Source organism: Procambarus clarkii, chromosome 3 (genome assembly GCF_040958095.1).
Source record: "Procambarus clarkii isolate CNS0578487 chromosome 3, FALCON_Pclarkii_2.0, whole genome shotgun sequence".
NCBI classification, from domain to species: domain Eukaryota; kingdom Metazoa; phylum Arthropoda; class Malacostraca; order Decapoda; family Cambaridae; genus Procambarus; species Procambarus clarkii.
In genome coordinates, this window is record NC_091152.1 from 18,560,404 (window position 1) to 18,578,253 (window position 17,850).

General features: G+C 41.4%; 1 protein-coding gene across 8 annotated transcripts in view; it reads left to right on the plus strand.

Moving 5' to 3' along the window:
* Positions 1-17,850, plus strand: part of AP-1gamma (adaptor protein complex 1, gamma subunit) — a 129,824-nt gene that overhangs the window by 73,458 nt on the left and 38,516 nt on the right. For all 8 annotated transcript variants that reach the window (XM_069329727.1, XM_069329692.1, XM_069329714.1 and 5 more), the window contains 4 exons: positions 6,649-6,867; positions 7,059-7,245; positions 12,731-12,875; positions 13,228-13,323. In XM_069329727.1, coding sequence (XP_069185828.1) covers positions 6,649-6,867; positions 7,059-7,245; positions 12,731-12,875; positions 13,228-13,323 — 647 coding nt within the window. The remainder of the gene's footprint in view (positions 1-6,648; positions 6,868-7,058; positions 7,246-12,730; positions 12,876-13,227; positions 13,324-17,850) is intronic.

A 17,850-nucleotide genomic window follows, 5' to 3' on the forward strand; every position in this document is an offset into this window, starting at 1 on the left:
CTGGTTGTGGAGGGAGGGAGGGGGGGATGTGGTCTTGCTGGTTGTGGTGGGAGGGAGGGGGGATGTGGTCTTGCTGGTTGTGGAGGGAGGGAGGGGGGGGGATGTGGTCTTGCTGGTTGTGGAGGGAGGGAGGGGGGGATGTGGTCTTGCTGGTTGTGGTGGGAGGAGGGGGGATGTGGTCTTGCTGGTTGTGGTGGGAGGGAGGGGGGGATGTGGTCTTGGTGGTTGTGGAGGGAGGGAGGGGGGGATGTGGTCTTGCTGGTTGTGGAGGGAGGGAGGGGGGGATGTGGTCTTGCTGGTTGTGGAGGGAGGGAGGGGGGGATGTGGTCTTGCTGGTTGTGGAGGGAGGGAGGGGGGGATGTGGTCTTGCTGGTTGTGGAGGGAGGGAGGGGGGGATGTGGTCTTGCTGGTTGTGGAGGGAGGGAGGGGGGGGATGTGGTCTTGCTGGTTGTGGTGGGAGGGAGGGATGTGGTCTTGCTGGTTGTGGAGGGAGGGGGGGATGTGGTCTTGCTGGTGGTGGAGGGAGGGGGGGGATGTGGTCTTGCTGGTTGTGGTGGGAGGGAGGGGGGGATGTGGTCTTGCTGGTTGTGGTGGGAGGGGGGGATGTGGTCTTGCTGGTTGTGGTGGGAAGGAGGGGGGATGTGGTCTTGCTGGTTGTGGTGGGAGGGAGGGAGGGATGTGGTCTTGCTGGTTGTGGTGGGAGGGAGGGAGGGATGTGGTCTTGCTGGTTGTGGTGGGAGGGGGGGGGATGTGGTCTTGCTGGTTGTGGTGGGAGGGAGGGGGGATGTGGTCTTGCTGGTTGTGGTGGGAGGGGGGGGATGTGGTCTTGCTGGTTGTGGTGGGAGGGGGGGATGTGGTCTTGCTGGTTGTGGTGGGAGGGGGGGGATGTGGTCTTGCTGGTTGTGGTGGGAGGGAGGGAGGGATGTGGTCTTGCTGGTTGTGGAGGGAGGGGGGGATGTGGTCTTGCTGGTTGTGGTGGGAGGGAGGGGGGGGATGTGGTCTTGCTGGTTGTGGAGGGAGGGAGGGGGGGATGTGGTCTTGCTGGTTGTGGTGGGAGGGAGGGGGGGATGTGGTCTTGCTGGTTGTGGTGGGAAGGGGGGGGGGGTGTGGTCTTGCTGGTTGTGTGGAAGTACTGTATCCTGGTTTTTACACTGGTGGTTAGTGTGGAAAAGTATTTTTGTTTACAAAATATTTGAACAACAATAGCCTCTTGTTCATTAAGTAAGGTCTGTATGAATATTGATTGCCACCAGATGTTGTCATATGAGGTGGTGGCAACCCTTATTTTGTCCCTAGTGTAAACCTGCACTATACACTACTCTGCAGAGGTCATTTCAATTATGATGACTGGTTATTCATTGATACTTGGCCTCAGCACATGGGGTTTCATGCTTTAGTATTTGTTTCCCAGTGCAGCCTGTCCTCCAAAGACCCAAAAGTGATTACATGCACCTGCCAAACCCCCTGTTTATGAATGAAAACAGTTTACACGCGACTCAACTGATTTCGTTTGAACATTTCCAGAACAAGTCCTTCACTGACGAATTTTGTTCGAACCACAATGCTATAAATGCTTCACCCACATACTACAAATACAAATAATTGCCAACAGAACCTAAACACTTAATCTAACCTAACCTATGCCTATATATATGCACAATATGCTAATATATTATAGTATTAATTTATATTTGAGAAAATTCCCGTTTTGAATGAACAGTATGTAAAAATTTACAACTGCGTCTGGGGTCGACCGCTGGATGCAATGGACTTGAGTCGAGGATGGGTTTCACAGTGGAGTGCCCATGAGCTTTCCCAGTCTGATTTAACACTATAGCACTCTTCAAATGTTCCTGGTGTTTGATTTTTTTCTCTTGAGTTCGAGCATCGAACTGTGTGGGCGTCCAATAAAAAAATATTTGTATAAAATTCATTTATTATCCGATCTACTTCGGGATAGTTTCAAAATGAGTATGCACAATTTGATACCAAAATGAAAGATGTAACACGAAACTTGATGTCAGAACACTTGAAAGATTATAAATACGTTTTTAGTCAAAATTTTAAAATATTTGTAAAAATTCTATTTATTGTGCTATTATAATGGGACTAGTTTTAAAATGAGCGCCTTTAGATTGACAACAATTTGATACCGAAATAAAAGAGGTAACACGAAAATTTGTCGGAACACTGGAAAGATAAAAATAATTTTGTGATGATGAGCGTCCAAAATTATAACATTTGTTAAAATTCCAGTTATTGCTCTATTATTGTGATGGGAATAGTTTTAAAATACGCGCCTTTATATTGCGAACAATTTGATACCAAAATGAAAGACGTAACACGAAAATTGATGTTATCAAACTGAACGAGTATACACATAAGGTTGCAGTGTGCAAATTGGTGCTCGTTCAGGGGTAACTTTAAGCTTTGCTGCGGGAAGTCACACTGGGCTTTTGGACATTATATGCATATACACCTGCAGGGAATTTAATTGCAAACACAATGATACCAAAACGAATGACGTAACACAAGAATTAAGGTGAAAAAACTGAAACGTGTATACACATTTTACGGATTTTGTGCACTAACAGGTAACTTTTGCCGATTTTAGGCTTTGCTGCGGGGAATCACGCCGGGCTTTTGAACATTATATGCATATACACCTGTAGAGCAAACACAATGATACCAAAACGAGCGACATAGCATGATAATTAAGGTGAGAAAACTGAAATTGGGTATACACATTTCGGTGTCGCCACGCGCTCGCCCTCACGATCGCACGTACGCTGGGGGCGTTACTGTTGTTGTTGCATGTGTGCCACCTCTAAGTTGGTGGCACACATGCCTGGGGCACGAAAGTGGTAAGCTATCCACTACTACTTGCTACTTGATTCCTTTATATTTTCCCTGGCACTGATTGTTGGACACCAATGGACATACTGTAGTCATCTCTGAGGGCATTTTGTATTCTTCAACATGATCAGACTCTTCTTGAACAGGGCCAATATCCAAGTGGTGCCCTAAGGATTACATTTCTGACTTTGTTCTTGTACACTCACATAGTTCCTTTAGGGTGATCGTAAGGCAGTCCTTTTGAACTGTTGGTTTTGGCTTGTGTGTAGTAGTAAATTGATTACTTTCTTTTTGAATAGTCTGTGGTCACCCTTGCCCTTTTCCATCATTCTTTGTACTTGGTTCAGTGAGCACTTGCCAAAGCACATTCATTGTTGCTGTACTTTCACCTTTGTGTTTCACTTGGTGTTCAGTTTATCTGGTAATGGTAATTGGGTTTTATATTTTTCATCCTACTGCAGCCTCATGCATACCCCATATTGTGCTCTTGTGCTTATTTTCACTTATTTCCAACTACGATATGGTCTAGCATTGAGAGATTTGTTGTTGCTGCTGCAAGGTGGTGCATTAATAATTGATCTGGACCCTTCTCTTTTAAATTTGGCTCCTGTTGTTTCCTGGCAATGGTATCAGGTTTCCATATCTTTGGTGGCAGACATTCCCTTTTCATTGGAGAAGTGGCATACCCTTCATTAATTCACAAATCCTGGACGGGAAGGTTTCCCCTATCCTTAATGTTTGTGTCCAAGGAATCTCTTGATTTCCTGAACAAGGACCTGCTTGTTCTTGACCCGTCCTGAGACGCTGGGTCTTGGTAGTTATTAGTCCTGGTGGTGAGTAGTTGCAGTATTGGGTCATTTACAAATCAGTGTAGTTCCTCACACTGTTTTAAATTGTGTTCCAACTACTTCATCGGGTGTTTTGGATTGTTTTCCTTGCACATTTTCCATTGGAGTCTTACTCAGCCAAGTGGTAGGGATGTTGGTGTTCTTGTTGCTTATGTGATTGCAGAACCTCTTATTGCCACTTCTCTTCTCTTATTACTTCCTTTTCTGGGTGGTTGTAGCATGCATCCAGTGATGGGAGTAGTTCTTAGGTCCATGATCAAGAGTCCCATCAGCCCTTGCATAATAAGTCCCTGTTATGTGGCAAGGCCATGTTTACATGTCTTCTGACAGGGTTGGACTTTAGATGCTTGACCATTTCAAATGATTACCAAGATCTCACATTGGCTCATTTCCCTGTGTCTCCTTGGTGTGTCTGGGTCCTGCAAAACCATCCAAATTATTCCTGGACCCCGGATTTATAGAGCAGTTACTCAAAGAGTTACGAACCTGTACATCTTTTCTCAATATTTGCCGGCTTTGTTTACAATTATTAAACAGTTAATGAGCTCCGAAACACCAGGCGTCTGTTTATAACAATAACAACAGTTGATTGGGAAGTTTTCATGCTTGTAAACTGTTTAATGAAGGTAACCAAAGCCGTCAAAGATTTTTTTTTTTTTTTTGAGATATATACAAGAGTTGTTACATTCTTGTACAGCCACTAGTACTCGTAGAATTTGAGGAAAGATGTACATGTTCATAAGTACTTGAGTAATTGCTTTATGAATCTGGATCCTGGTAGCTTAGATAGATACCCTAAAGTTCCTGTTGTCTTGTGATATCTTGACTCAGTTCTTGCATCTGTCCAAAATTCTGGAGGATTACCATGTTGGTGGTTTGCCATGTGATGTCTAGCTGTTCTCTGTTTCTTTCCCTGGATTTCAAGAATTCCTATTGGCATGTTGAAATTCATGCAAAATTCAGGAATTCCCTTGAGTTTCAGATTGCACTCCTCCCATAGCACTTTAGGGATGTTTCCCCCAAGATATTTATCAGGCTTAACCCATGTAGTTAACCCATGCATCATCTGTGACTGGGGGTTGGTTTGGGTCACTAGACTGGTGTCCCTCGTCCTGTCATAGGCTTAAGTTGACTTGTTTGTAGGTCATGTAATGTTTGTAACCAAGGCTTGGCCTAATGGGCAGCCTTACGTGCTAACTCAGAGGTATATCTTTAAGTCAATAAGAAAAGCAATTATATATGCACTTTTCATTGTCTCCTGTGTGTGTGTAGATATCTTTGTTAAAGATAATATTATGTATGTCAGGCCTGGCAACTTTGGGTAGGTATTGGTGCTGTCAGTTGGTGGTAGGTGACTGACTTTGTTAGGTGAGCAAATAAGCAGTTTGGGAATCCTCACTTACGTCACTTGTTATGTAAATTGAAGATTTAGTAGAGCTTTCAGTCTCTTATAAATGCAGCTCAAGAACAAGTAGTAGTCATAGGTTTTTTTTGTTTTTCTCTGTGCCATCTAGCTAACACTTCCTTAGTTTTTGCTGTAAAAACAAAAATGCTAACAAAAATATTAGAAAGTTATCTTTTGCAAACAGTTGTGAATGGTTGAAAGAGGTAAAGGAAGGAAGCAGTGGATGCCAAAAGGATGTCAGTAGTTTCAAAGTGTCATATGACAGTACTGGGAAGATGACACCAGAAGTGTAGCTCTCATCCTGTAACTACACTTCGGTGAGGAAGTTGTGGTCAGGTGAGGCAGTTGTACTTGTATGACCTTATATTGACCCTTCAAGGACATTTGAAAATATCCCTGCAGCATCGGTGTCAGTCATCCACCCTGACTCTACTGAACATGAATTTGGACTATGACAAAGTGGATTCTTACCCTATGGAGCAACAGATAGCTTTGTTCAGAGCATATTGTCTCATATTCTTATATTGTATTTATAATGATAAACTTGGAATAGGTTAAAAGGGGGAATCAAATATACAGCACATTAATGCGATGCCATTTTGACTTGTCAGTGGCAAGGCAACCCATCCTCTTAAAAGTAACGTCACTTTTGGCTCGTATGCGTGCTATGGCCAAATTTGGACGTAATTTGAAATTAAATTGACTCACAAAAGTGACGTACTGTTCCGTTTTCTGTTTGAATCGTCTGGCTTACTCGGCAAGCTTAGAAGTGGCTTCTTTCCATTAACGTTTTTCATACCATTTTGAAACTTTATGAGAATTTCCTGCTCACCTAACCTATCAGAGGTCCCTTAACTTACTGTTGTTGAAAAAAAAAATCCCAAATTTATATTCATTTTTCTTTTCATTTTCAAATTACCTCCATATTCGGCCATACGGGCAAACTACCAAAGCGTCATTCTTTTTAAGAGGACAGGTTGGGCAAGGAAGAGTTTTAGGCAGCAACCATTCCCTCCCCATCCCTTCTTATTTCTGTACATTAGTATCTTTATAATGTTTGTCACTTTTTTTTAATTATGAAATAGTTTGGATATGTTTATTCATTAGAAGGCAACATAAATAATGTGGCAGGAAGATGACCAGTGTTTGAGGAAGGAAGATGGGTGGATCAGACAGCAACATACCAACACTCTTCCTCCCTCACTGTATGCAATATTGCAGGTTCCTTTATATTTTGGCAGTAATGCAAAGTACTTGGAAACATAATAGCTCCTACCTGCAGACATATTGTGATACATTTTATAGTTTTCTAAATTGAGCATTAAATGTTTCTTGATCTGGTTTAAAACCATCACTGAACTTTAGTTCTCTTGTGACTCCCTACAAAACTATGCCATTGGATAACCTGTACTAAAGAATAGATGGATATAAATACTGTAGTATGTCGTTTAAGTGCAGCGCATACCTTGTTAGGAAAAGAAATTGTTTGTAATACTGTATATGATAACTTGGCTTATTGTTGTACATTTCTATTTTTAGGATGCTGACATTTCCATCCGACGACGAGCAATGGAGTTGTGTTTTGCACTGATCAATGGCAATAATATTCGCACCATGATGAAGGAGTTGTTGACGTTCTTAGAAAAAGCAGAACCTGAATTTAAGGCCTCATGTTCATCTAAATGTGTTCTGGCAGCAGAAAAGTTCTCGCCTAATGTTCGGTGGCACATAGACACGCTTCTCAAAGTTGTGGAAGCTGTAAGTTAAATTTCTATTTTACATGTTAGGTAAAAAAAACTATCATTATTTTTTTCATCTGAAAAAAAAAATCCATCTGAAAAGCAAATTTAACAAAGAATGATAAACTTGTACTATTTGGCTGTGCAGACAAATTTCTCTTCTCCTTAAAATATGAACTATATCATACTCTTATCATTTCTTTGTTACAGGCTGGAAATCACGTACCAGATGATGTGGTATCATCCACTATACAGTTAATATCAGAGACACGAACAGAACAAGCCTATGCCGTTGGGGAGCTGTGGCGACACCTATCAATTGCTCAGATGGAATACCAGCCTATGATCCAAGTCTCCACTTGGTGTATAGGCGAATTTGGAGATTTATTATTAAGTGGTATGTGCTTTTAATTGAGTAATGTAGTTTGGTATCCCTGGTAGTACTTTCTTAAGGGTTTACCTTCATTTCTGGGATTTCCCCTCAGTAGCTCCCTGTAACTTGCACTCTGGTGAAGCTGATTCATGAGATGCTGACCTACTCTGACCCACTCTTAGTCAACACTGAAATGAGAAAATGAAGCCCTCTATGAGAAAAGAGGAACTTGGGGATCGGAGATGAACCCAAAGTTGAGCAAAACTCACTAGAAAGATAGGCAGAACAACCAATATACTCCCTGAAGAATTAATAAATTTTGAGGCCAACAAGCTAAACTGTAGTATCGTCAGTAGAACAACACTTGTCTTGATACACCCAGTCACCACCAGATGGCAGTCGGATATTACTTCGGGTTCAGATCATTTGCGCACCTTGCTTGCCTGAGAATATAACAGCTGTCTCCATTCCGACTTCCCTGGAGGTTCATTGTCTGTATTGTGGTGAATTGCTTCAGTCCTTCAATTTTTGGAGCTTGAATTTGTGAATAGTTCATCATCTGCATTTTCAGGGTTTGGTCCTCGGAGCGGTTCACACATGGGGTGTGTCCAGCATTCACACAAACAGTTTTGTTTGTTCAATTTCCACGGAGTGGACCATCAACAATATATCCTTCTGCTAGCTCTGCAAGACTGCAAGACATTGTCACCCCATGGTGAACCTCTTCACCCCATGGTGGACCTCTTCATGTCTGCTTGGAACCAGCAGCCGCCTTCCTATGTTGCTCCATCCCCCTTATCACAAGGCTCTCGTGGGGGATGCCTTTTGGCTGGACTGATCAAGGTGTGGATTCTTCTCTCTTCCCTCTAGTTTGGCTGTTGTTCCAGACTGGAGCCTTTCACTGGCCAGCTTAGCCTTGGTTGTCGGCTCTTGTGGCTTTGTGTCTGAACCCCAGCATCTTTCTGTTATTCCAACTCTTTCAGGAGATTGGTCCAGAGAGATTTCTGGCTGGTTCAAGGTTCTCCTCCAATCTGCATGTCTATAGTTTCTAATGCTTATCTATTGCCATCTGTATAGTGCACAGGTGGCTGAGCTCTTGGTCTCCCACCTGCATCTTTAATCATCTGTTCCAATTCGAGGGGATCTGTCCTTTTCATCCTGGTTAAATGTTTATTGGCTTTCAGTGTCGATGCTTCCTCAGTGCCGTTTTGTAAGTTGTCTTGTGGATTTTTCCACCTATAGCCTGTACATTCTCCTCCTGTGCCATCTTGGTCTCTGGATAGGGTGTTGATTTTTCTTTTGTTGGCCTTTACTTCCTTTTGTAGAGTTGGGGGAGCTCCATGCTCCAGAAGCAGGGGTTTGTTCTTTCAGCCCTGGTAGAAATTCTTTGCTTGCAACCTTTCCTTTTCTGTGAAGATTGAGACAATTCGTTAACAAAGGGGTCCTTTAGTCATTGATTCTTCTATTGTTCGGCTGTAGGTGCATCATTTGTTGTGGCCAGTTGGGCTGTTCGTTGCTACCTGTGTATGACCCGGTATATTTCAGGTGATGCGTTGTTTATTGATCCTGTCTCTTTGGTCTCCAATTCCAAGGCTATTTTGTCTGAGGTTACATGCAGTGTGAAAATGTAGCCAGCTAGTAGTGTACCCTCAGCCACATAATGTTTGGCAGTTTGCAGCTTTGACTGCTGTATTTTCTAATGCCTTGGACTAATTTCCAGGGTCTGGGATCTTGGAGGTCTACCAATGTCTTTATGGCTTGTTACCTACCCGGTCAATGTCCATGTTCATCTTCAAGCTTTTATTGATCTTCCTTGTCTCTCCTCTTTGGAATTTGTTCTTTCTTCTTTTTCCCTTGTTAGTCCCATTCTTCTTTGTGGTTGGCTACTGTTTGGCCCCTTCAAAAAATCATTGTTAAATGTAATGTAGTGCCTCTTTCTGAGGAGGCCACAGTGGGTCCCTGGACCCTCCATTCTTCCAGGTGTGTTGGTTGGTCTTTTTTAGATTCCAGATCATTGTTGGCATGGGACGTAGGCACCGCCAGTTACGGTGGTAGGAAGAAGGCCTGGTTGATCCCTGATTGATGGGGCTCTGGGAGTTCTTCTTCTCCCCAAGCCCGGCCCGAGGCCAGGTTTGACTTGTGAGAGTTTGGTCCACCAGGCTGTTGCTTGGAGCGGCCCACAGGCCCACATACCCACCACAGCCCGATTGGTCTGGATTGTCTTTTAGAAAACAGTCTAGTTTTCTCTTGAAGATGTAACAGCTCCCCCCCTCCCGAGGAGGAGGGAGCTGCACAGACGGCGGCGCGGCGATGTAGTGATGTCATGCTCGTTTGCTCGTTTCTGTTTGGGGTACACTAGTTTCTGTTTGTATAAAACCAGCGTTTCTGTACACTAGTTCGGCTCTCAGTAGCAATTTCTTAACCAGAATAGGGGTTTGTTTTGGGTTGCCTACCATTCTGGGTGCCTGACCCGGTCGATGGCAGATATAGAATGCCTCCAACCACATGAGGGTTTCTATAGACAATTGCTCTTCGTGGGTCTCTGAAGGGGCCAGGTTCTGGCTCGTGGTCCCCAGATGGCCTAAGAACTCTATACACATGACTGATGCCAAAGTCTGACATTAGCAATATCAGCCTGGATAGCTCCAGGGAGCCTACAGGTCTCATCCAGAAAATGGCGTTTCATTACATTCAACGCTGGTTTTATACAAACATACTTTGGAACTTTTCATTTAATGTTTTACACATTTCCTCTTCATTTTCTGTGAAATCTGTTTCCCATTTCCAACCTCTGAATATTATCCTTTACCTGCAATTTATTGTTTATAAATTTATAGAATAGGCCTAGTTCTGTTTTACATTTGTCCACAATCCCCTTTTCAAAATTTCTTTTTGCCTCTCTCCTCACTGCCGTGTAGTTGTTTCTCGCATCTTTGTATCACTGGTATGTTTGGGGGTTTGGCCTCTTCCTATATTGATTCCATTTTTGTGTCTTTTGATCTCTGGCCCTCTAGCAATTTCTGTTGAACTAATCTTGTTTCCTAGTTCTGCATCTCTGCTCTGGCATAAAAAATTTTGTGCCTTTGTCATGTGCACTATTTCATTCAACCCTACATACATCTCATTTACTTTCATTTACTTTATATTTTTTTCACTTTCCACAGTCTTTGGAAAAGTGAGAAAATACTAATGTGGATCATTTTGATCCACATTAGCTTTGTTTTCAAAATGTTAGCACCTTAGAAGTAGTACGAGAGAGCAGTAGTGCTGGGGAGACGGGACACCACGAGCGTAGCTCTCATCCTGTAACTACACTTAGGTAATTACACTTAGGTAATTACCAACTTGAGTTATGACATGTACTTGTTAAACACTGGGGTTGGAACAGCACTGTCTTTGTTTCAAGAATCCTGTACAATGTGGTACACATCATGTTCCATCATCATCACACACAGTGCAAGATACACATACATTTCAGCCACAGTTTTCTCTTTCCAATGTCTCATTGGAAAGTTTTAAGTTTTAGTCTTTAATGTTTTTCATGCCCGAAACGCTTTGCGTAATAGTGGCTTTAGGCATTGTATGTACTAGCTCTATCTATAAATCTATCAATTTTTGTATAACCTCTTGTATGTATGTACTTTACCTGAATAAACATTTGAACATTTCATACATGAAGCTGGTAATATGCCAGATGCAACGAGTTGCACTGCATACCTGTTTGTTTCGTCAACGAGAGGTTTCACACGTGGCTCATTAAAATAAGCCATAAAATCATCGCTTTCACTTGAATTGTCGCCAATCCACAAGAAAGTGGGTGTAACACCAACATCCGTATCATCAAGTGTGGGAATTTCTGAAACAAAATTAAGAGCAAACAAGAATACGCACATGTTGCTTGTACTGGCACCAATACCACAGGTATTACCACTGTCAGGGGCCCTGGCAGCTGAGTGGACATTGCTTTAGATACATAGTCCTCAGGTTCTGGATTTGATCCCCGGTGGACGTGAAAACAAATGGGCAGAGTTTCTTTCACTCTGATGCCCCTGTTACCTAGCAGTAAATAGATACCTGGCAGTTAGACAGCTGCTACGGGCTGCTTCTTGTGGGTGTATAACAAAAAGGAGGCCTGGTCGAGCGGGCTGCAAAGACGCTAAGCCCCAAAATCGTCTCGAGATAATCATATCATATCAAGTCCTCATGGCTGGAGATATGCCAGCACTTGGCAAGGTGTGGTGCTGAGACAGGGAATCTTTGCCTAGTAACATCACCACAAGAGCTGCTAACACTTGGTTCATCTACGATCCTTGTATGAGAGCCATTGTCACTGAATTACCTAAAATTCTTGTCCTCTACATTAACATGTTGATCAAGAATTACAGATGGCATAGGTGGTGGTAATATTGGCAGGGGTGCTGATCTCATGTGGTGCGGCAGGGCGGGTGAGAGCTGTGGACAGTTCATGCTCCCTGTATCCTCATCTTTAATGTTAGTATCACTTGGATCCGATACTTGTGTTAGGTCTTTATTGGGCTTTGGGTTGTCAACATCACAATCATGGTCCTCTTCAAAGAGTGTCTTGAATTTCATCTTTAGACAGTGGTTTTTCAACCATGGGACCTAAGGAAAGCGTGAGCTAGAAGTCTATACATCAGTCATGGCTGCTCACTCAAAACTGAGCCTACCAGTAACTGTGGGGCACGATGAGAATATTTTACAAAATTGCAGACACTCACTGGAGGCCTCTGGCCACAGTATAATACTCAACCTACAGCATAAGTTTTGAATCTTTAGATGTACTAAAAATATGATATGCTGGTGTGCTCAACCCCATTCCACATATCATAGGTTGTTCAGTACAGGGATTGAAAACAGTGATTGGAGCCCTGTTAAGGGTGCTACCAATTATACCCTCATATTTCCAATGCTCCATGGGCTGATTTCACTATGGGAATCTTTCATTTTAACATATGATATGATGGGCAACTTTTACCCCAGTCTGTGACCTCTGTCCCAACATGTTAAGCAAATCCGTATATCCCCCATTTGAGCGAACTCTTGTCCGTGGAATTAGATGAATTAATCTGGCTGGGAGAGTGCGCATTCCACCGGGGAATTCACCAAATCAAGGTTCGTTGAATATAGGTTCCACTGTACCTGCAAACAAGTTTTCTCACCGGCATCAAGTGAGATATCTCAGTGAGCGCAGTACAGGGGCCCTACTACCTTGAGGCTACCTTGAGGTGCTTCCGGGGCTTACTAATGATGACTTCCAGATCCTTTCCATATTCCAATTTTGCAATTTCAGCACTTTATCATCATTACCAAAGAACTAAAACCCTAATACCATGCCGGAATTACTAATACACCTAATACACCGATTTATCAATCTTCATGAATATGCCATTAAGATTTACATGTTTCAGTGGAATTCTAATTTTTAAGGTTGATATAGAATTTATCGCCTGTAATAAGCTGCTGATATTATTATTCGTATGTTTTTCAGGACATGCTGATGTAACTGTGGTGGAATCTGATTTGATAGACATTTACCAGAAAATTTTGTGGTCATCACAGTGTTCTATTACGACAAAGGAGTATGCCCTTACCTCATTAATGAAGCTCTCAGCGAGACTCACCCATGAAGTTGGGTGAGCTGACCAATTATACTCTTGTCTTGGGTTAAAGATTTGCTAGCAACACTTGTCGATCCTTGCCATATACCCTGTACAGTATATATCTTTTGCAAATTATATAAAGAACTTGAGCCATATAAGGATCAGGTTCCTTATATGATTTGGTTTATTTTATATAAGCTTTTTCCAGTTTCATTATAATAAGTTAGGATTGGTAACATTATTAGATATTTCTTATGATGTGCAAAATATTTACTGTGGCAGTGAAACAAACGTGCAGGGAAATATAAAAATTCCTACACTTTATTTTATCTCCTTATGTTTAACAATATTTTTATTAATCTACTAAATGTTTGTATTTGGACAGATCTATACAACAAGTTGTTAGTGCTTTTGGATCTCACCTGAACATTGAGCTACAACAAAGAGGAATAGAGTACAGTCAGCTCTTCACCAGACACAAGTATGTATTATAACTAAACTTAGAGATACAGTTGTTTTAAGATAGAGCGTTGTGATATAAAGTACAGTACCTTGGGGGTTACCTTTCATTGGTTCCGAGGATCAGTGTCTCATGACCCGATCCTTGTTGTTCACCCGCCACATGCAGGACAAGATGTATGTTGATGAGATGTGTTGTCATATAATAGTGCTTTTTGTAAACAACTGAGAAACTAATTGCCATAGAATACACAAATTGTCACAAGGTATTGAGAAACAAATTGATGGCAATAATTTTGTTTAATTTTGTTTTAATAGTGCTGCATGTGGGAGGATTTACCTCTTATCTATAGGTTTGAATATGAGTTGAGCAATGTTGCCTCATAGCAAGAGTATTGTGCTCTAGCTCCCTTAGTAGGGTCCTGAGACTTGTGCAGCCTATAGGAAACCTGGATCAGAATGTGAGTCACACAATATGTGAGGGAAAAGATGGGGGTTTCAAGGTTGACCCAAACCCCAGAAACTCTCCAAAATGTCCCCATAGAAACAAACCACTTACTGCTCTTAATAAAGAAATCAAATTAAGAGAAAAGGGAAAAGATAGTTGTTTATGTATAAACGAGGCTTGCTCCAGCACCACCCACCCACCAGACGAGGTCACCTGGGCCCTCGTCCGCCTCCCTCGTTTACAAGCCGGGTACTGACCCTGTCGCACATCCTCTGCATCACCCCATTATTACTGTTGCTTAAACCAAAGTGGTATTGGCTTACTTAGTGAAGTTTGTCATGTTCTGTGCTTTGTTGGGGAGTTTCAGGCATCAGCCCACACCAGCACTGCTTAACGTGTATATATTCCCATTTTTTAGTTTACATATATTTCTTCTTCTCACTGGTGTTTGAGTGAAGGTGTTTCTCCTGATGATTACACGAGGGGTAATGAGACGCATTGCTCAGTAGTGCATCAATGTTGATGATTTGGCAAGGCTTGAAAGTTGTTGCCAGTTTATGCAAGTCTGACAATGAAATTAGATATCTGAGTAAGTCTTTTACACATATTGGGTTTTGGTTAGCCTTGGTGTTTTGATGGTATTGTAAGCTGTATTGGCGTTTTAGTTGGTAAAGGCGGGAATCTAATTCATTTAATATTATTGTTCCTCCGGGGTTATATGCCCAGGAAAGAAAAGTGTGGGCCTTTGTAAGATGTTAAGTATGCTAAAGTCTCTAGTTTATCATTTGGGAATTGATTTGGGTTTATACATTTGCATGTTTGGTTACTTATTAAAAGAAAAATATAGTTGTCCTGTCTTTGCATATGAACATTTTGAAAATGAGATTGTTTGGTAGCTAGCTACTAAGTATGGTTTTGATAAGTAAAAGAATTTAGTTCTATGAGTTTTTATATTTTTAGCATTCCAGGTAATTAATAACCTGTCGATGATTCTGAGGATCAAAGTTCCCATGGCCCGGTCTCTGACCAATCCTCCTAGTTGGTGGTCTAATCAACCAGGCTGTTCGATATGGTTGCTCGCGGCCCGACGCATGATTCACAGCCTGGTTGATCATGTATCCTTTGAAGGCGTACATCAAGAACTCTTTTTGAACACTGCGAGAGATCGAGTAGTTATGCCCTATGTGTGGGGCAAGTGTTTTGAAAGTCTTGTGCCTTTGATATTGATCAAGTTCTCTCTCAGCTTACCTATTGCAACTCTGCTTATCAGTGGGGCTATTTTTCACATCCTGCTATGCCTTCTGGACTCGCTTGGTGATATTTCTGAATGCAGATTTGGAATCAGTCCTAGTATTTTTCAAGTGTAAATTGTTATGTATCCCACTTGCGCTCTAGGAAATACAGATTTAAAATTTTTAAGCGACCCCAATAATTTAATATTTTATCAAGTGGATTCTAGCAGTAAAAGATCTTGGCATGCTCTTTAGGTCAGCAAATTCTGCAACTTTGAGTGGGGCTCTTAGTATACAACAATTTTCCACTCTTTAGAGCACTAGTTGTGAGGAATCTTCCGGTAATTGATTAATTCAAGAGATTGTATTTTAACTGTATTTATTACTTCTAAGCAGACTATATTTTATAATTTATTGTCACCAGTAAACTTCCCTTCACATTTTGGAGGGGGTTTCATATTTTAATCTGACTGTAATTGAACAATAGATTTAATTAATTAATGTGTTAAATTACACTACGTCAGTTAAAGACTATTTCAAATGGCCTCGGGTGGTTTAGTGGTGTTGGCTGGTCATCCAACACCAGATACCCTTGGACACATGTACTCCAGGTGTTAATGGTGGGTGTTGGTCTGTGGTGTGGTCCAGCTTAACTAAGGCCCATGTGGTCACGTTCACCTGGGGAAACGATACACTGTAAAATGACTACATATATGTACAGGTGTTACACATGACATTGAGTGAATAATAGTGCATAACTTACCCTTGTGGGTGGTGCTTCCCTGCACCCTAACCATTAATCCTAGAGACGGCATAATTGGCCAATAAATCTGAGCTATTAGACTAACCGAACTGTGACACGTTCCTTAGTTCTTGCAACAATTAGTGACTAATGTGAGTCACGTTGCCCTTTGGGATTTGCCGGTAGAGTTAATGGTTACGTGGTGGGCTCGATGTTGACTCAAAAACCTTGTGACGTGTCAACTTCCCAAGTTCAGTGCACTCTTAACCACACACAACCATGCTGCCTCCTTCCTCTCCCTGCCTCCCCAGAGATCTTTGTTTACATTCTGAGATTCGAAAGTAGGAATGGGTTTGATGTGAAATCTTTATTTACTATATATTAAATTTACTAGATTCACTTTATTGTATTACCAGTCCTGAGACAGGTAGAATTTATTTTAAATGAATAAAAAATATTTAAAAAATAGCGGGTAGCTGACCCTGGGTACTTCCCAGTTTTCTGTAACTTTTCTATAAGTAATGTAAATTAATAGCATCTTATGGCTGTTACATTCTAGGTAATTCTGGAATGTTCTGGAATTACATTACATTGGGAGTTAGACTGCTGCTACGGGCTGCTTCCTGGGGGTGTGTAACAAAAGGAGGCCTGGTCAAGGACTGGGCCGCGGGGACGCTAGGCCCCGAAAATCATCTCGAGATAACCTCAAGATCTCAAGATACATTAGTTTTATATTTTATAAAGAAATTTGCGACACTAGTATTTTAAAAAGTATAATCACTAGTGAGGTCTTTTTTGTTGTTTTTAATGATTCTTATTTTCAAACCTGCCATTTTTCCTTGCAGTCTTGACAGCTATTTTGTTGTGATTTAAAAATAAGGTCTTTGACACGACTACTTCTAAATCAAGTGTTTAGGTAATAATGAGTTGGGATGCAGCGTGATGTAATTAGTACACCAGGTATATTTGTCTAGAAGACTGTGCATTAAAAGCTAGATATTCCTTCCCTGTAGTCAGTGATAGGTAAGCAGTTTCCTCTCTCTGAGAGCTATAGATTTATCAGGTAAACCCTCCCATACAAGTTTCAACATTTTCTGTTAAAATTTGTTAGTGCTTGCTCCCTCACTCTCACTAGTAGTCATGCATGTATTTCTTTTTTGTTTTCCTAATATCAGATACAGTACAGTACTTGTGCCTAATCCAAATACTCTCGCAACACTCACAGTGGCACGGCTGTTCTCGTCAAGTTCGACGACACTTATCCTTAATTGATAGAGTAACGTTCTCTTAACACCACCATGTTGATTACTGTTGCCTCTGAACATCTTGTTGGTTAAAAATTGTCAAAGTTGGTTTTAAAGTAATAGTGTAATGTTAGGAAAGAAAGACCTTTGGTTAGGAAGTGTAGGAACACATGGCTCGGCTAGCTCACGGGACTGGGACAGGTCCAGTTGGGACGCTGCATCAGCTGCCTGGTGAAAAAATATACAGTATATATAATATAACTTGTATCAGTAGGGAAAGACATCGTACAGCATTTACATGGATTTTTTACAATCAAGAATTTTGTCATAATATATATTTTATTCAATTTTTATTTTAATGATACATAAAACAAATAACGTGTTTGTATATTGGAAACAGAACATTGTGTCAGTCAATAACCCAACATGAAAGTCATATTATTCAGATTATTTGTCTGACTTAAGCAATGGTCAAACTCAATTTTTTTGTCTGAGTTACCTGAAGATTAAAATTACTGAGGTCCAAATCAATCAATGGTGATGGTACTAGGCTCAGGTCTCAGGTCTTAGGTCTTTGATTGTCTTGTCTCGGGTCTACGAGCAGTGGGAATCAAACGTGGACCGAAAACGAATTGTTGGGATGTCCAAGTTGACCAAGGACAGGCAGCGGGATGGTGCTTGTATTGTATTATGAGATGTGTCTGGTATAGGAATTGATAACACATACTTTGAACAGATGTATTTGATACTTTATAGATTTTAATGAGGCCTTGTTTACAAGTACATAACAAAGCATTTATGAAATAGTATGCTTCTTTACATAATTATTTTGAGATTCAGTTTGGTATTTTATCACTTAAAATTTGAGTACACTCAACATCCT